The 19,011-nt window shown below is 42.4% G+C and overlaps 2 protein-coding genes across 2 annotated transcripts; both read left to right on the forward strand.

The window, feature by feature from the left end:
- The first annotated feature begins 6,448 nt into the window (after window positions 1-6,448).
- Window positions 6,449-7,497, forward strand: LOC148046710 (olfactory receptor 6C1-like). The gene has a single exon (XM_087712095.1). The coding sequence runs from the start codon at window positions 6,544-6,546 to the stop codon at window positions 7,495-7,497; it is 954 nt and encodes a 317-aa protein (XP_087568221.1). The 5' UTR covers window positions 6,449-6,543.
- Window positions 7,498-15,153: 7,656 nt separating this feature from the next.
- Window positions 15,154-16,107, forward strand: LOC148046711 (olfactory receptor 6C3-like). Its single transcript, XM_087712096.1, has one exon. The coding sequence runs from the start codon at window positions 15,154-15,156 to the stop codon at window positions 16,105-16,107; it is 954 nt and encodes a 317-aa protein (XP_087568222.1).
- Window positions 16,108-19,011: the final 2,904 nt, after the last annotated feature.

A 19,011-nucleotide genomic window follows, 5' to 3' on the forward strand; every position in this document is an offset into this window, starting at 1 on the left:
TTGTATCTCTTTCTTTCCCCCTAAATCTTAAGACTAGAGAAAGATTTTTCAAAGTTGGGAGTTGAGGAAAGAGAATTTACTAAAACACCTGAATGTTTTAAACTATAGAGTTGTGGAGATAGAAGTGACTTTGGAGGTCTTTTAGTCCAACCCCAAGAGATCTTATCCCATTCTAGTCCAAATGTTGTCCAATCTATTTATGAAAACCTCCAGTGATGAGAGGCAAAATTATGAGAGGCAAGTTATTCCACTACTACTAGTTTTTACGATCAGAAAACTTCACTTTACTTCTAGGTTGTCTGTTTTATTTTAACAAGCTTCTTCTTTTCCTTGGTCCATTCCATAAACTTCACATTGATAGGTCCAATTTTATTTTTGAAGAATGTTTCCACTCATGATGGTTCTGTCTAGGTTGCCTTTCCATGCAGCTGTGACAGAATCAATGCTCTGTGGCATTTAATCATACCTCTATTACGTTCACACAGATAACACCTTCCCGAAGATCTTGGATTTCACTATTGAAGGTGGAAATTGGCCACCATTCCAAGCAGGGGTGGGTTTCTCGCCCTGTTCCAACCGGATCGGTTGGAACGAGGCCGGCGGCATCCTTACGCACGCACGCGGCGTCCTCACCCACGCACGCGACACGCGCATGCATGCACACGGTGCGCGCATGCACGCACACGGCACGCGCATACACACTAGTGTCTGCGCAATGCTCCAGCTGCTCCTGGAGGATCGCGCAAGCGCTGTATGCGCTCTGCGCATGCGTGGAAAGTGCAGAATTCGTAAAAACCGGGTAAGGAGTGGGCGCGGGTGTGCGGGCGCGCGGGGGCGCGGGGGGGGGGGCTTCGCCGTTCCCGGAAGTTACTTACTTCCGGGTTCGGTGACCAACCGGATCGCAGGGATCGGTGCGAACCGGTCGAAACCCACCCTTATTCCAAGCCACTGTTGGGCTCAGCCCTGCATCCTAAGGGTGAGTGTATAAAAAGGAATTGGTGAGTTTGTGAAATCAAGGCTAGGATGGACACAGCCATGTTTGTGTTGGAAAGAATGAAGAGAACATGGTTCGACAAATTTGAATCCCTCAATAGCCATTCTGAAGAAGGCTAATGTCAGTTCTTGCTTTGCTACTTGCTTTCGGCTGTCATTGAAACGGGGAGGGTGAGCCATGGCATTTGAGAAGGAAAGTTTAAGTAGCAATAGCAATAGCAGTTAGACTTATATACCGCTTCATAGGGCTTTCAGCCCTCTCTAAGCAGTTTACTGAGTCAGCATTTCACCCCCACAGTCTGGGTCCTCATTTCACCCACCTCGGAAGGATGGAAGGCTGAGTCAACCTTGAGCCGGTGAGATTTGAACCGCTGAACTGCAGATAACAGTCAGCTGAAGTGGCCTGAAGTACTGCACCCTAACCACTGTGCCACCTCGACTCTTCAAGTACAGGAGGGATTGTTAAAAGGGAGTTTTGTTCCCACCATCTAGTGCGCATGTTGGATATAGTGGATGGGCCCGCCAACGCCAACTGTCCTGCATACCAACCTGATGAAGCTTTTTGAAGATGGAACTCACATGGCACCTGAGGGATTTGCGGATGGGACCATGGGATGGGGTTACCAGGGGGAGGGGGTTGGGTCACATATTGATATCTATGATTATGTGCGCTTTTACCTCAGATCTTGCTTTGCTTACCCACTATCTTTTCATAACCAGTAAAAGTACTCTTAATTCTGCAAAATTGAATTAAGTGATTTCTTTCTTGGTTGCTGAGGGAGGTTGGCTTGACAAATTTACTGAGGAAGAGGTTCCACCAGTGGACCTGGAAAGCAGGCCACACCTACAGAAGAGGTTCCAAGAATTTTTGAAACCCACCACTGGTCTTTGGATATGATTATTATACACTATCATGCTCATATTTATAAAAGTCAGTGCCTCTGTGAAAGGTAAGGATGACTACTGCGTTTGTGGTGCAATCAGAACATTGCGTGTGTTGAAGTTGTTTTAATGCAAACCAAAGATGCCTTTGAAAAAACAAGTTTACATCATATTATTATGCATGCCAGTGCTGTGTGTGAGGTAATTTAAGGTGGTTCTGATAAGTGTCGTTGGCATCTTCATATCCGGTCACATGGGCGGCAAGCCACTCCCATCCAGTCACATGGGTGGAAAGCCACTCCCACAAAGGACGCCATACCCACAGAGTAGGTTCAAACAATTTTTGAAACCCACCACTGGAGTGGGGAATAGAAAGGAATAGAATTGTGGAATGTGTTGTTTCGCATAACGCATTCAAGGCTCGCAGATCAACACAGAGATGAACTCCACCATCTTTCTTTTCTCTAAAGAGCACTGGGGCTGCTACTTTCGACTTCACTGGTTCAATAAAGCCCCGTTTCAAATTGATGTCTATATAATTCCTCAATTCAAGCATCTCTTTGGGGGTCATGGAGTACATTTTCAACTTTGGTAAGTTAGCCCCCGGTTTGAAGTCTATTGCACAATCTGTGGGCCAGTGGGGAGGGGAGATAGTTGCAATATTCCTCACTGAACACCCCCGCTAAGTCCCAATAGTCTTTTGGTACTTGTTGGCTCCCTTGAGGTTTGGTGTCTACTGCAGGTGCCGCAGGTTCCGGACGGTCTGAGCTGTTGGGTCCCATCGTTCCTGTGTGGCCTTTTGGCTCCACCGGTGGTAGCGGCCCAAAGTAGCAGAACTTTAAGGATTGTTTCGTCTTGGACTCTGATTTAATTCTGCATGATACTTGGAACGCTGACATTAAGCCACTTAGAGTAGTCCCGTGGCAATATAGGCAACAAATAAATTTAACAAACAAATAAATACGTAATTCCACAAAGGGTGTACATTAATGCAAACAGATAAAGAATGATTGTGTCTTGTTTCAGTAACTGTATGTGCATGCACAAGCACACACATACAAAGACAATAAAATAATCCTTCTATACAGTTCTTTTAAAACAATTTGTGATAGAATGAGTAAAAATGGAGCCCAGACTTCTATAAATAGATAGGTGTGGGTTTATATAAACCTATTATTCTATGTTGGATAGATGATAGATAGATAGATGATAGATTAGATGATAGATGATAGATAGATAGATGATAGATAGATAGATAGATAGATAGATAGATAGATAGATAGATAGATAGATAGATAGAGAGGGGGGGAAGAGACAGACAGACAGAGAAGCAGGCAGACAAATGTGGACAGATAATTAATTTAAAAAATCAGAAACTTTGGAGACAAATCTCCCTCTATTTGGGTTTCATATTGCCCAAATTCTTCATATATGTCCACAGATAAGATTTTTTCTCCACTGGATAGGGAAAATGGAAAGATTTACTGTATATTCCTTGCAGTCATCTGGTTATTAGCACTCTGTCTAAGAGTCCTTGAGACCTCTTGGCTGAGCTAATGACCAGATGTCTCCAAAGGATATAAATGACCATTCTCCACCCTTCAGTCAGAACTGAAGAAGCTTCTTAGATAAAAAGTGAGACCTCTTCAAGTAAAACCAAGAAAATCCAATCCTTTGAAAAAAGCACCTGGGGGACAATCATGATAGCCCTGAAGTCATTTTGTCGACATTTTTAGAGCTTCCACAGCAAGTGGAACTGTGGGAACATTAGTCATGAGGTAGAGATAACTCGGGGATGGGTAGCCAATATAACATTCTTTCTCATAGGTGCCAAGGATGCTCAACCAGGTGTTGGAAGGGCATGGAGCATTGCCAGTTGGAGTTGGAACAGTGACCTGATTGGACCATATGATGGACCTGGAGGGTGGGGGCTTTGGACTTTGATTTGGCTGGGGAAAATCTGAGTCCTTCAGACCCCTGACACATGATCTGGATAACTGAGAATCTCCGTAGACCTGTCTTGGGGTTAGGTGAAAGGAATCTTCAGGCATGGGTGGGCTTCAAAAATTTCAACAACGGGTTGTCTGCCTGATTGCTGTGTGGGCATGGCCATGGTGTCTGTGTGTGTGGCCTAGTCATCCTCCTTCACCAAGGTTGGGGGCATTTTGACCTTCTCCAGGCGCCGAGGCTTTCCTTGAGCCTCTGGGAAGATGAAAACTCCCTTCCAAGTCCTCCGTACGTCCTCCGTAGGCTGAATTGGGCCCGTTTCCTGCCTTCTGGAATTTCCGGGAGGCCTGTTTTTCCCTTCCCCAAGCTTCTGTGTGCATCCTGCACTTACCTTGCATCCAAAATGGGCTCCTTGGAGACTCCTGGGATGGGCAGGGTGAGTTGGGAGGGTGAGGGTGGGCAGGGCCAGCCAGCGGTGGGATTTGGAGGTTCTCCGAACCAGCCATAATATTAGCAATAGCAATAGCAGTTAGACTTATATACCACTTCATAGGGCTTTCAGCCCTCTCTAAGTGGTTTACAGAGCCAGCATATCACCCCCACAGTCTGGGTCCTCATTTCACCCACCTCGGAAGGATGGAAGGCTGAGTCAACCTTGAGCCGGTGAGATTTGAACCGCTGAACTGCAGATAACAGTCAGCTGAAGTGGCCTGCAGTACTGCACCCTAACCACTGCACCACCTTGGCTCTCTATTAGCTACAGGTGATCCCAAACCTGGGTGGACCTGTAGCAGCCCACCCCTGGTCTTTAGTAGAACTAAGGCAGAGTCTATGTTGTTTGATTTCAGACTATTCCCCAATTTTGAAATTGTTCAATGAAGAAGGATTACCACTCAAGAAGGGACATTAAGATTTGCTCATTATCTATAATAGGAAGTCAGTGTTGGGATTCAAATAATTTAATAACCAGTTCTCTGCTCTAATGATCAGCTGGGTAGACGTGGCTCGGTGGTTGTGTGACTGGGTGGGTGTCACTCACGTCGATGGGCGCTTCGCCTTAGCTGTTACAATGTAACAAGGGTTAACGGGAGAGGCAGTTTCTGTAAGCAGGGCAATAAAAATGAGGCTAGAAACAATACCAGAATGTTCCCTTCCTGCCTATCTTACAGGATTAGCCCTATAAAGTGGAAAAAACGACATGAGATTTCTTCCAACAACCAATTCTCCAAACTACTTGGAAAGTTAACACAAGGTTCTCCCGAATAGGTACGAACTGGCTGAATCCCTCCACTGGAGGAAGTTCTCAAAAGTTTCTCTCTGGATTCTATAGTCTTGAGGTGATTATAATTGTGGAGAAGTAACTCAAGAGACTGCTTCCCCCTTTCCTAAGAGTGTCTAACAGAATCCATTAGGGCCATCAGTGTAGCATTCTCTCCATTGCTTAAAACAAATGGATCTTTTTCTCAGCTTCTCCTGGATGCCTTCTGCAGGTCTCAGGAAGGAATCATTTCTTTGATGCAATCACATCTGCTGTCTTCATATCACCACACACTCACATTCACCTTTTATTTTGTGCATGTGAACCGAACTACACTCTAGCATTTAGCAGTTGTTTTTTTTTTTTTTTTTAAAAAAAATAGAGTTTTCCAGTGATGTTTGGTGAAGAAAAACCCATGGACCCCAGGATTCTAAAAAACCCATCATTCCATATTTCTCTATTTTAGTACTCTAAGACTGAAGAGATATAAAATGTGAGTATGTGTGACAATTTCCTAGAAGGGCAAAGATTTCTTAGCTTAGGAGGCCAATGAATTGTGTGAAGTCTCTTAGAAATAAGAATAGGAATGTTCTTTATTGGCTAGTAGTAATTGGACACACAAGGAATTTGTCTCTGATGTGTAAGCTCTCGATGTACGTACTAGCAACAAAGTGGGAATTCACAGATCATAAATCATAAGATATAAACAACGAGTGATAAAGGATAAGATACCAATTCTAGAAGGTCGGAAGAAAGATGAGGAGATAAGAAAAAGGAGAAGATCAGAAAACAGGCAGTGTAGGATCTTCTGATTAAGCAGAGGGTTGGACTGAAGGACCTTGGAAGCAATGCAGCTCTACTATGTAAGTAATAAAAATATTACTACATGGATAAATTTAAAAGAAAAACATGTGTAATCTAGAATTAAAAGTCCTAGATTCTCCTTTAAGCATATATAGTTTTCTAGAAGTTTTTACTATAAGATTTAAAAAAATATAACCATGTCCTTTCAGTGGTGCAGGATACAAATCACATTTTGAAGGTGTTGGAAGCTAAAGTAGAAATAATCCCAATTAAGATTTTTCTGGTGGATTTGTTTAACTTAGTTCATAACTCAATGGGGAATGTTGCATTTCATTATTGGCATTCCTTTTCTGAATTTTGAAAATCAGTTAGGTGTTTTTTACACCTAAAATCATTAAATGGTTTAATTATTATTATTATTATGCCATGTTATAGATTATTAGCCGTCCCCCACCCAAAGGGAAGAATTATGTTGTAGAACCAGAAATGGAAAAGTCATTTTCAGGACACTGTTCAACTAAAGAAATTGCATCACATCCAACTTCTTTACTTAGAACAGCCTTTTCAAGGCAGGAGTGCAGTTATTCAGCTGAATATTCATGTTAAGTGGAATCCTTGTTTTCTTCTATTAAATTCCTGATCAGAGTTCTATCGTAACCATGAAAAGTAACGAATCGAGAATCAGCGAGTTCATACTTCTTGGTTTCACAGATATTCGAATGCTGCAGCTCCTGTTTTTTGTCATTCTTCTCTTTGCCTATTTTTCCACAATTACTGGAAATGCTGTGATTATCATCCTGGCTAATATACACTACCGGCTACAGACCCCTATGTATTTCTTCCTCTGGAATTTTTCTGTTTTGGAAATTGGATTTACCACGGCTGTCATTCCCCAAACTTTGTCCCATCTTTTGACCGGTCACAAAAACATTCCTTATGTTGCTTGCATAATACAGTCTTTCATGTATTTTCATCTGGGTACCACAGAGTTCTTCCTCTTGGCTGTCATGTCCTATGATCGATACCTGGCCATCTGTAACCCCTTACGCTACCCATCCATCATGCAAAAGAGTTTATGCACCTTGCTGGTTTTCTGTTGCTGGATTGGAGGCTTCCTACTCATCATGGGTTTCTTCATCCTCCTCCTACAAATTCCAATGTGCCACTCAAACATCCTGGACCATTTCTTTTGTGACAACACCCCATTGATCCAACTCCTATGTGGGGACACGAGATTTCTTCAACTTTTTGAGTTTGTCGCCGCTGTGATTTCTTTGCTGGGGACTTTGAGCATTTCAGTGGCTTCCTACATCAACATAATTAAAACCATCTTGACTATCCCATCTGCTACAGGGAGAAAGAAAGCTTTTTCCACCTGTGCCTCTCATTTCATTGTGGTGTCCATCACCTACGGGAGCTGCATCTTCCTTTATATCAGCCCATCCCAGGCAAGCAAAGTGGAGATTGGTAAAATAGTGGCCATTCTCAATACAATAGTTTCCCCTTTGCTCAATCCTTTCATCTACAGCTTGAGAAACCAACAAGTTCAGGAAGCCTTCAAAGATCTGTTGAAACAGGTTGCAGTCTTTATTAAAGGTCCTAGGAAAACCTGAACACACCGTTCCTTCTGGACTTGGTATATCTTGATTTCTTGTCCAAAGAGCTGAAAAATATACAGTTATTTGGTTCTTTGGAGTAGCATTTCCTATGGCCAAAGCTGTATGGTTGACCCTGTTAATTTTGTGGACTACACATTGAATATATCCAGCACTGAGGGTCTTAAAAATGGGGTCTTCATGTTAACATCATTGTTAAATTATGTTCATGTTAAATTAGTAACATCTAATAAGCATCATACAGGGGTTTTGTGTCTCTTTCTTTCCCCCTAAATTGTAAGAGTAGAGAAAGATTTTTCAAAGTTGGGAGTTGAGGAAAGAGAATTTACTTGGGACACCTGAATGTTTTAAACTATAGAGTTGTGGAGATAGAAGTGACTTTGGAGGTCTTTTAGTCTAGCCCCAAGAGATCTTATCCCATTCTAGTCCAAATGTTGTCCAATCTATTTATGAAAACCTCCAGTGATGAGAGGCAAAACTATGAGAGGCAAGTTATTCCACTACTACTAGTTTTTACGATCAGAAAACTTCGCTTTATTTCTAGGTTGTCTGTTTTGTTTTAACAAGCTTCCTCTTTTCCTTGGTCCATCCCATAAACTTCACATTGATACGTCCAAATTTATTTTTCAAGAAGGTTTCCACTCATGATGGTTGTGTCTTTGTTGCGTTCCCATGCAGCTGTCACAGAATCAATGCTCTGTGGCATTTAATCACATCGCTATTACGTTCACAAAGATAACACCTTCCTGAAGATCTTGGATTTCACTATCGAAGGAGGGAATTGGCCACCCTTCCAAACCACTGTTGGGCTCAGCCCTGCATCCTAAGGGTGAGTGTATAAAAAGGAATTGGTGAGTTTGTGAAATCAAGACTAGGATGGACACAGCCATGTTTGTGTTGGAAAGAATGAAGAGAACATGGTTCGACAAATTTGAATCCCTCAATAGCCATTCTGAAGAAGGCTAATGTCAGCTCTTGCTTTGCTACTTGCTTTTGGCTGTCATTGAAACGGGGAGGGGGAGGCATGGCATTTGAGAAGGGAAGTTTAAGTAGCAATAGCAATAGCAGTTAGACTTATATACCGCTTCATAGGGCTTTCAGCCCTCTCTAAGCGGTTTACAGAGTCAGCATATCGCCCCCACAGTCTGGGTCCTCATTTCACCCACCTCGGAAGAATGGAAGGCTGAGTCAACTTTGAGCCGGCGAGATTTGAACCGCTGAACTGCAGATAACAGTCAGCTGAAGTGGCCTGCAGTACTGCACCCTAACCATTGTGCCACCTTGGCTCTTCAAGTACAGGAGGGATTGTTAAAAGGGAGTTTTGTTCTCACCATCTAGTGCGCATGTTGGATATAGTGGATGGGCCCGCCAAGGCCAACTGTCCTGCATACCAACCTGATGATGCTTTTTGAAGATGGAACTCACATGACACGTGAAGGATTTGTGGATTGGACCATGGGATGGGGTTACCAGGGGGAGGGGGTTGGGTCACATATTGATTTCTATGATTACGCGCGCTTTTACCTCAGATCTTGCATTGCTTACCCGCTATCTTTTCACAATCAGTAAAAGTACTCTTAATTCTGCAAAATTGATTTAAGTGATTTCTTTCTTGGTTGCTGAGGGAGGCTGGCTTGACAGCTAAATTTACTGAGATGTAAAAAAAAAAGATGTTAAGACTCAAGAAAGAGTACAGTGAAGAGCAACAGAGGTGATTAGGGAGATCAAGAATGGTTGTTGCATTTGGGCATGTTTAGTTTCAGGAAAAGAAGGGCCAGGAGTGATACGACAGCCGTCTTCAAATATCTCTGGGGCCCCTACCAAGAAGTGGGGGTTGACTTATTCTCCAAAGCACCTGAAGGTCATACAAGAAGCAATGGATAGAAACTAATCAAGGAGAGAAACAATCTAGAACTAAGGAGAAATTTCCTGACAGAACAATGAATTGGTGGGATGACCTGCCTCCAAAAATTGTGAACACTCCAACACTGGAAGTTTTTAAGAAGCGATTGGACAACCGTTTGTTGTAAATGGTATAAGGTTTCCTGCCTGAGAAGGAGGTTGGACTAGAAGACCTCCAATCGCCCTTCCAATTCTGTTATTCTGGGATATGAGGAGATGGGTTCTCACCCAGGAATTCATCTTTGGAAGTTCTCTGATTAAGAAATCACACATTTTATGTTTGTCTTGCATCTGGCTGTCCATTAAAACCAAATGTATGAAATTGGCCTAATCTACTTGAGGTGGCTATTGGACTTAATATTTGACCCCATCTCCCCCTGTGCCTCCTGCCCCCCCTCTGCCTATCTCTTTAATTCATATTACCGTTCTTATATTTTTATTGCTATTGTTTTATCACGTTGCTATTGTTATATCTGTAGTTACGTTTACTGTTATAAGTGTCAGGCCTGCAGTGATATCCCTTTTAGGATCTTTGGCCTGCCACACACTCTCTCATTTCATTATGCTGTTTCATTAGTGCAGTAGTTGGGAGGGGGGCAGAGGTGGGTTCCTACCAGTTTGCACCTATTCGGTAGAACCGGTTCGTCAAATCTACCGAACCGGTTAGAAGAGGTTCCACCAGTGGACCCGGAAAGCAGGCCACAACTAGAGAAGAGGTTCCAAAAATTTTTGAAACCCACCACTGGTCCTTGGATATGATTATTCTACACTATCATGCTCATATTTATAAAACTCAGTGCCTCTGTGAAAGGTAAGGATGACTACTGCGTTTGTGGTGCAATCAGAACACTGCGTGTGTTGAAGTTGTTTTAACGCAAACCAAAGATGCCTTTTAAAAAACAAGTTTACCTCATATTCTGATGCAGGCCAGTTCTGTGCGTGAGGTAATTTAAGGTGGTTCTGACAAGTGTCGTCGGCATCTTCATATCCGGTCACATGGGCGGCAAGCCACTTCCATCCAGTCACATGGGCAGCAAGCCACTCCCACAAAGGTGGCCACATCCACAGAGTAGGTTTGAACAATTTTTGAAACCCACCACTTGAGGGGGAAATAGAAAGGAGTAGAATTGTGGAATATGTTGTTTTTGCATAACGCATTCAAGGCTCGCAGATCAACACAGAGACAAACCCCACCATCTTTCTTTTCTCTGAAGTGCACTGGGGCTGCTACTTTCGACTTCACTGGTTCAATAAAGCACCGTTTCAAATTGATGTCTATGTAATTCCTCAATTCAACCATCTCTTTAGGGGGTCATGGAGTACATTTTTGGCTTTGGTAAGTTAGCCCCCGATTTGAAGTCTATTGCACAATCTGTGGGCCGGTGGAGAGGGAAGATAGTTGCAATCTTCCTCACTGAACACCCCCGCTAAGTCCCAGTAGTCTTTTGGTACTTGTTGAATCCCTGGAGGTTTGGTGTCTACCGCAGGTGCCGCAGGTTCTGGACAGTCTGAGCTGTTGGGTCCCATCATTCCTGGGTGGCCTTTCGGCTCCACCAGTAGTAGCGGGCCAAAGTAGTGGAACTTTAAGGATCGTTTTGCCTTGGACTCTGATTTAATCCTGCATGATACTTGGAACGCTGACATTAAGCCACTTAGAGTAGTCCCGTGGCAACATAGGCAACAAATAAATTTAACAAACAAATAAATATGTAATTCCACAAAGGATGTACATTAATGCAAACAGATAAAGAATGATTGTGTCTTGTTTCAGTAACTGTATGTGCATGCACAAGCACACACATACAAAGACAATAAAATAATCCTTCTATATAGTTGTCTTAAATCAATTTGTGTTGGAATGGGTAAAAATGGAGCCTAGACTTCTATAAATAGACAGGTGTGGGTTTATATAAACCTCTCATTCTATGTTGGATAGATGATAGATAGATAGATGATAGATTAGATGATAGATGATAGATAATAGATAGATAGATAGATAGATAGATAGATAGATAGATAGATAGATAGATGATAGATAGATAGATAGATAGATAGATAGATAGATAGATAGATAGATAGATAGATAGATAGATAATAGATAAATGATAGGTAATAGGTGCTAGATAGAAAATAGATAAATGATAGATAATTGGTGATGGATGGATGCATGGATGATTGATAGATGATTGATAGATGATCGATAGATGATCAGATGATAGAAAATAGATAAATGATAGAAGAAAGAGTGAGAGAGAGAGAAAGAGAGAGAGAGAGAGGGAGACAGACAGACAGACAGACAGACAAGCAGGCAGACAAATGTGGACAGATAGATAATTAATTTTAAAAAATCAGAAACTTTGGAGACAAATCTCCCTCTATTTGGGTTGCATATTACCCAAATTCTCCATATATGTCCACAGATAAGATTTTTCTCCACTGGATAGTGAAAATGGAAAGATTTACTGTATATTCCTTGCAGTCATCTGGTTATTAGCACTCTGTCTAAGAGTCCTTGAGACCTCTTGGCTGAGCTAATGACCAGATGTCTCCAAAGGATATAAATGACCATTCTCACACCCTTCAGTCAGAACTGAAGAAGCTTCTTAGATAAAAAGTGAAACCTCTTCAAGTAAAACCAAGAAAATCCAATCCTTTGAAAAAAGGACCTGGGGGACAATCACGATAGCCCTGAAGCCATTTTGTCGACATCTTTAGAGCTTCCACAGCAAGTGGAACTGTGGGAACATTAGTCTTGAGGTAGAGGTAACTCAGGGATGCCAATATAACATTCTTTCTCATAGGTGCCAAGGATGATCAACCAGGTGTTGGAAGGGCATGGAGCATTGCCAGCTGGAGTTGGGACGGTGACCTGATTGGACCATTTGATGGACCTAGGACCTGGAGAGCAGGGGCCTTGGACTTTGATTTGGGTGTGGAAAATCTGAGTCCTTCAGAGTTGGGTTTTCACCAGTTGGGCCAATACGGCATCCCCCAAAAATATATTCTTTGAGGAAACTCGAGACCTCAGTGTTTTGATTGCTTTGGGGGTTGTTACTTGGACCCCTGACACATGATCTGGATAACTGAGACTCTCCATAGACCTGTCCTGAGGTTAGGTGAAAGGAGTCTTCAGGCAGGGGTGGGCTTCAAAAATTTCAACAACGGGTTCTCTGCCTGGTTGCTGAGTGAGCATGGCCATGGTGTGTGTGTGTGGCCTAGTCATCCTCCTTCACCAAGGTAAGGGGCATTTTGACCTTCTCCAGGCCCCGGAGGCTTTCCTTGAGCCCCTGGGAGGATGAAAACTCCCTTCCAAGTCCTCCGTACGTCCTCCGTAGGCTGAATTGGGCCCATTTCCTGCCTTCTGGAATTTCCGGGAGGTCTGTTTTTCCCTTCCCCAAGCTTCTGTGTGCATCCTGCACTTACCTTGCATCCAAAATGGGCTGCTTGGAGACTCCTGGGATGGGCAGAGTGAGGTGGGAGGGTGAGGGTGGGCAGGGCCAGTCAGTGGTGGGATTTGGAGGTTCTCCGAACCAGCCATAATATTAGCAATAGCAATAGCAGTTAGACTTATATACCGCTTCATAGGGCTTTCAGCCCTCTCTAAGCGGTTTACAGAGTCAGCATATCACCCGCACAGTCTGGGTCCTCATTTCACCCACCTCGGAAGGATGGAAGGCTGAGACAACCTTGAGCCAGTGAGATTTGAACCGCTGAACTGCAGATAACAGTCAGCTGAAGTGGCCTGCAGTACTGCACCCTAACCACTGCACCACCTTGGCTCTCTATTAGCTACAGGTGATCCCAAACCTGGGTGGACCTGTAGCAGCCCTCCCCTGGTCTTTAGTAGAACTAAGGCAGAGTCTATGTTGTTTGATTTCAGGCTATTCCCCAATTTTGAAATTGTTCAATGAAGAAGGATTACCACTCAAGAAGGGACATTAAGATTTGCTCATTATCTATAATAGGAAGTCAGTGTTGGGATTCAAATAATTTAATAACCGGTTCTCTGCTCTAATGATCAGCTGGGTAGGCGTGGCTCGGTGGTTGTGTGACTGGGTGGGTGTCACTCACGTCGATGGGCGCTTCGCCTTAGCTGTTACAACGTAACAAGGGTTAATGGGAGAGGCAGTTTCTGTAAGCAGGGCAATAAAAACGAGGCTAGAAACAATATCAGAATGGTCCCTTCCTGCCTTCCTTACAGGATTAGCCCTATAAAGTGGAAAAAACAACATGAGATTTCTTCCAACAACCAATTCTCCAAACTACTTGGAAAGTTAACAAAAGGTTCTCCTGAATAGGTACGAACTGGCTGAATCCCACCACTGGAGGAAGTTCTCAAAAGTTTCTCTCTGGATTCTATAGTCTTGAGGTGATTATAATTGTGGAGAAGTAACTCAAGAGACTGTTCCCCCTTTCCCAAGAGTGCCTAACAGAATCCATTAGGGCCATCAGTGTAGCATTCTCTCCATTGCTTAAAACAAATGCATCTTTTTCTCAGCTTCTCCTGGATGCCTTCTGCAGGTCTCAGGAAGGAATCATTTCTTTGATGCAATCACATCTGCTGTCTTCATATCGCCACACACTCACATTCACTTTTTCTTTTGTGCATGTGAACCGAACTACACTCTAGCATTTAGCAATTGTTTTTTTTTTAAAAAAAATAGAGGTTTCCAGTGATGTTTGGTGAAGAAAAACCCATGGACCCCAGGATTCTAAAAACCCCATCATTCCATATTTCTCTATTTTAGTACTCCAAGACTGAAGAGATATAAAATGTGAGTATGTGTGACAATTTCCTAGAAGGGCAAAGATTTCTTAGCTTAGGAGGCCAATGAATTGTGTGAAGTCTCTTAGAAATAAGAATAGGAATGTTCTTTATTGGCTAGTAGTAATTGGACACACAAGGAATTTGTCTCTGATGTGTAAGCTCTCGATGTACATACTAGCAACAAAGTGGGAATTCACAGATCATAAATCATAAGATATAAACAACAAGTGATAAAGGATAAGATACCAATTCTAGAAGGTCGGAAGAAATATGAGGAGATAAGAAAAAGGAGAAGATCAGAAAACAGGCAGTGTAGGATCTTCTGATTAAGCAGAGGGTTGGACTGAAGGACCTTGAAAACAATGCTGCTCTACTATGTAAGTAATAAAAATATTACTACATGGATAAATGTAAAAGAAAAACATATGTGTAATCTAGAATTAAAAGTCCTAGATTCTCCATTAAGTATATATAGTTTTCTATAAGTTTTTACTATGAGATTTAAAAAATATAACCATGTCCTTTCAGTGGTGCAGAATACAAATCACATTTTGAAGGTGTTGGAAGCTAAAGTAGAAATAATTCCAATTAAGATTTTTCTGGTGGATTTGTTTAACTTAGTTCATAACTCAATGGGGAATGTTGCATTTCATTATTGGCATTCCTTTTCTGAATTTTGAAAAGCAGTTAGGTGTTTTTTACACCTAAAATCATTAAATGGTTTAATTATTATTATTATTTTGCTATGCCATGTTATAGATTATTAGCCCTCCCCCACCCAACGGGAAGAATTACGTTGCAGAACCAGAAATGGAAAAGTCATTTTCAGGACACTGTTTAACTAAAGAAATTGCATCACATCCAACTTCTTTACTTAGAACAGCCTTTTCAGGGCAGGAGTGCAGTTATTCAGCTGAATATTCATGTTAAGTGGAATCCTTGTTTTCTTCTATTAAATTCCTGATCAGAGTTCTATCGTAACCATGAAAAGTAACGAATCGAGAATCAGCGAGTTCATACTTCTTGGCTTCACAGATATTCGAATGCTGCAGCTCCTGTTTTTTGTCATTCTTCTCTTTGCCTATTTTTCCACAATTACTGGAAATGCTCTGATTATCATCCTGGCTAATATAGACTACCGGCTACAGACCCCTATGTATTTCTTCCTCTGGAATTTTTCGGTTTTGGAAATTGGATTTACCACGGCTGTCATTCCCCAAACTTTGTCCCATCTTTTGACCGGTCACAAAAATATTCCTTATGCTGCTTGCATAATACAGTCTTTCATGTATTTTCATCTGGGTACCACAGAGTTCTTCCTCTTGGCTGTCATGTCCTACGATCGATACCTGGCCATCTGTAACCCCTTACGCTACCCATCCATCATGCAAAAGAGTTTATGCACCTTGCTGCTTTTCTGTTGCTGGATTGGAAGCTTCCTCAACATCATTGGTCCTTTTGTAATCTTCCTACAGTTTCCAATGTGCAACTCAAACATCCTGGACCATTTCTTCTGTGACAACACCCCATTGATCCAACTCCTATGTGGGGACACGAGATTTCTTCAGCTTTTTTGGTTCATCACCTCTGTGATTACTTTGCTGGGGACTTTGAGCATTTCAGTGGCTTCCTACATCAACATAATTAAAACTATCTTGACTATCCCATCTGCTACAGGGAGAAAGAAAGCTTTTTCCACCTGTGCCTCTCACTTCATTGTGGGGTCCATCACCTACGGGAGCTGCATCTTCCTTTATATCAGCCCATCCCAGGCAAGCAAAGTGGAGATTGGAAAAATAGTGGCCATTCTCAACACGATTGTTTCCCCTTTGCTCAATCCTTTCATCTACAGCTTGAGAAACCAACAAGTTCAGGAAGCCTTCAAAGATCTGTTGAAACAGGTTGCAGTCTTTATCAAAGGTCCAAGGAAAACCTGAACACACCGTTCCTTCTGGACTTGGTATATCTTGATCTCTTGTTCAAAAGGATGGAAAATATACAGTTATTTGGTCCTTGGGAGTAGCATTTCCTATGGCCAAAACTCTATGGTTGACCCTGTTAATTTTGTGGACTACCCATTGAAGTTATCCAGCACTGAGAGGTCTGGAAAATGGGGTCTTCATGCTAAATTAGTAACATCTAATAAGCGTCATACAGGGGTTTTGTATCTCTTTCTTTCCCCCTAAATCTTAAGAGTAGAGAAAGATTTTTCAAAGTTGGGAGTTGAGGAAAGAGAATTTACTTGGGACACCTGAATGTTTTAAATAATCTAAGAAGAGTCATTTGGGTTTTTAAAAATCTCTTTCTTTTCCCCTAAATCTTAAGAATAGAGAGAGATTTTTCAAAGTTGGGAGTTTAGGAAAGAGAATTTACTTGGGACACCTGGAAGCTTTAGACCATAGAGTTGTTGAGATCTGCTTATACATATACCTAGTCAAAAGCTGTTCACAAATTAAAATATTGATCTGATTTTGAAGCGCTGTGTGATAAAGTTATTAAGAATAATAGACCTTCTCAATCATTGGTGATAATTTCTGCTTAATTTGTCTTTATTTTGATTTGGGTCCATTGGGTCCTTCTTGGGTATTGTTACCCCATCCAGGAGGTCCAGGGACTGGGGCAGGACATTTATGGTATTAGGTCACCTGGGATGAAGATACAAAGCTGGATAACATCAGCATCATTCCAAACTATCGGATTGCTTAATCCAATGGGCTCATGAAGATGTTAAACAAGAAGAGTGAACATTTTGGACCCTCATAAAATAGCAACTGTAAGCTGGGTCTCTCCTCCCATCAACATCAAATATTGCCATGAAGTTGAAGAAGACCTTTCAACTTATTAAAAACAACAACAACATGGGGCTGGTTGTAGATGGAGAGAGAGGGGAGGGTGAGAGGGAGAGGAAGAGAGGGGGGGGAATCTGCACCTAAACCTCCTAGTGTATTTGAACTTTGAATGAGATTTTGAACTCAAAGCTTTCTGTGATGTCTCTCTTGGATGACTCCTCAGGATCTTCCTTGGAGATTGGCTCAAGGGAGGATGAGCTCATTTCTGGCACATTAGGAACTGTGTTAATTAATGACTCTCAATAGTCACCCAAAAGAGATTTAAGGGGTGGGGGCAGCTTGCAGGGGCAGATGTTCAAGGAAGAGGAGAAGGAGTTGCCCTCTATGGTGAATCTGAGAGCATGCAGGGTAGAGAAAAGACAAGAACAATGGAGATCTGCCAGATTATTCATGAGAAGGTCCCTCCTGCAGTGGGGATAATCAATTTTTTTTACTACTGGTTCTGTGGGTATGGCTTGGTGGGCATGGCAGGGAAAGGATACTGTAAAATCTCCATTCCCTCTCCACTCCAGGGGAAGGTTGCTGCAAAATCCCCATTTCCTCCCACTCAGCTGGGACTTGGGAGGCAAAGAATAGATGGGGGGCAGGGGCAGTCAGAGGTGGTATTTACCAGTTCTTCGAACTACTCAAAATTTCCGCTATTGGTTCTCTAGAACTGGTCAGAACCTGCTGAATACCACTTCTGCCTGTCTCTCTTGATGGGCTGCATTGGAAAGCTATTTATCATGGTGGGCAGAGGGAGGCATTGCGGGGAACAATGTGTTAGGTTTCTGGCTGTATGGGTTTGTTCCTCGTGCTTCCTGCTGAACTTTGGAAACTCTGAATGTCTCTTGCCAAGTGACCCCATGTGAGTGTATCTCAGTTTGGCCTGGTAGATTAAGTTTGTTTGGTGGACTTATTTGTTGGAGCAACTTTCCATTTTTAATGGACTATTGGTCATTGCCTTGTGGACTAACTTGACCTGCTTGTAGCTGTATTTATTTAGGACAGTTCTGAGGCTGGGTGAAGTGAATTGCTGGGAAACATTAATAATCTCTCTAAACCACACACACACCTCTGTGTGTGTGTGTAAGTGAGTGAGTGAGTGAGTAAGTGAGGAGTAGGGATGTTCTGACCTAGACTTCCCCAGCAGCACGAAGCCAAGTCCTCTTCCCGATAAACCCCTTTTATTTAATTTACAGTGAATTCCTCTCCGGCAAACTCCAGGCCCACAGTCTTTCAAATAAGTTCCTAATTACTGACCTTTATTAGGCTTGGAGATATTGGCCAGGCCAATATCTTTCAGATGCCACACTACTTGGCAAGAATGCAGGAATGAACTAATTGTCTATGTTAGGAATATAATCTAACAGTTGGGTTGGCAATATATAAATCATGTAACAATGTTGTACCTGTTTCTTTAAATCATGCTGTAAAATGTGATTGGTTGCTGTTTTCCTCAATTGGCCATAAGAGGGAGCCAGAGTGACTGTTAGCTCTCTGTTCATTAGATACTGGGCTGATCTGATCTGAGTGTTTTTGGAAGCTGGCTGTGATAAAGTGCCGTGAGCTATTGCTAGCAAACTTTGAGTACCAGACTGATTATATGATACTGGACTATGTTATTTGGATTATCCCTTAACTGAAAGACATTGATGACTGACTGTCTTCTCCGTGTATGACTTGGACTGTTTGATGGACTCTGATACCTCTATTTCCATGAAAGTAAAAGCCTATTTAAACTGCAGTGTCTCTGTATGCTGGTTTGTGTGTTCTCCAACACAACTCTCACAATGCTTCACTGAAAGTACTCACTCTCTTACCTAACAGTCTCCTGCAAACACCCCTCCCCTTTCGCTCCTCTTTTATTTCCCATGGGAAGGGCCATTCCTCATCCACCTGTGGCCTCACTCTCAAGTTGACCCTTGTTCCTTAGCTGTTCCCTTCATCTGCCAACTCTGCACATGATCACACTGGGAACAGGCTCCAGCTGTTCATCTGCCTCACTGATGT

Source organism: Thamnophis sirtalis, unplaced genomic scaffold (genome assembly GCF_051295495.1).
Source record: "Thamnophis sirtalis isolate CommonGarterSnake01/CBP01778 unplaced genomic scaffold, rThaSir2_p1.2 scaffold_4, whole genome shotgun sequence".
NCBI lineage: Eukaryota > Metazoa > Chordata > Lepidosauria > Squamata > Natricidae > Thamnophis > Thamnophis sirtalis.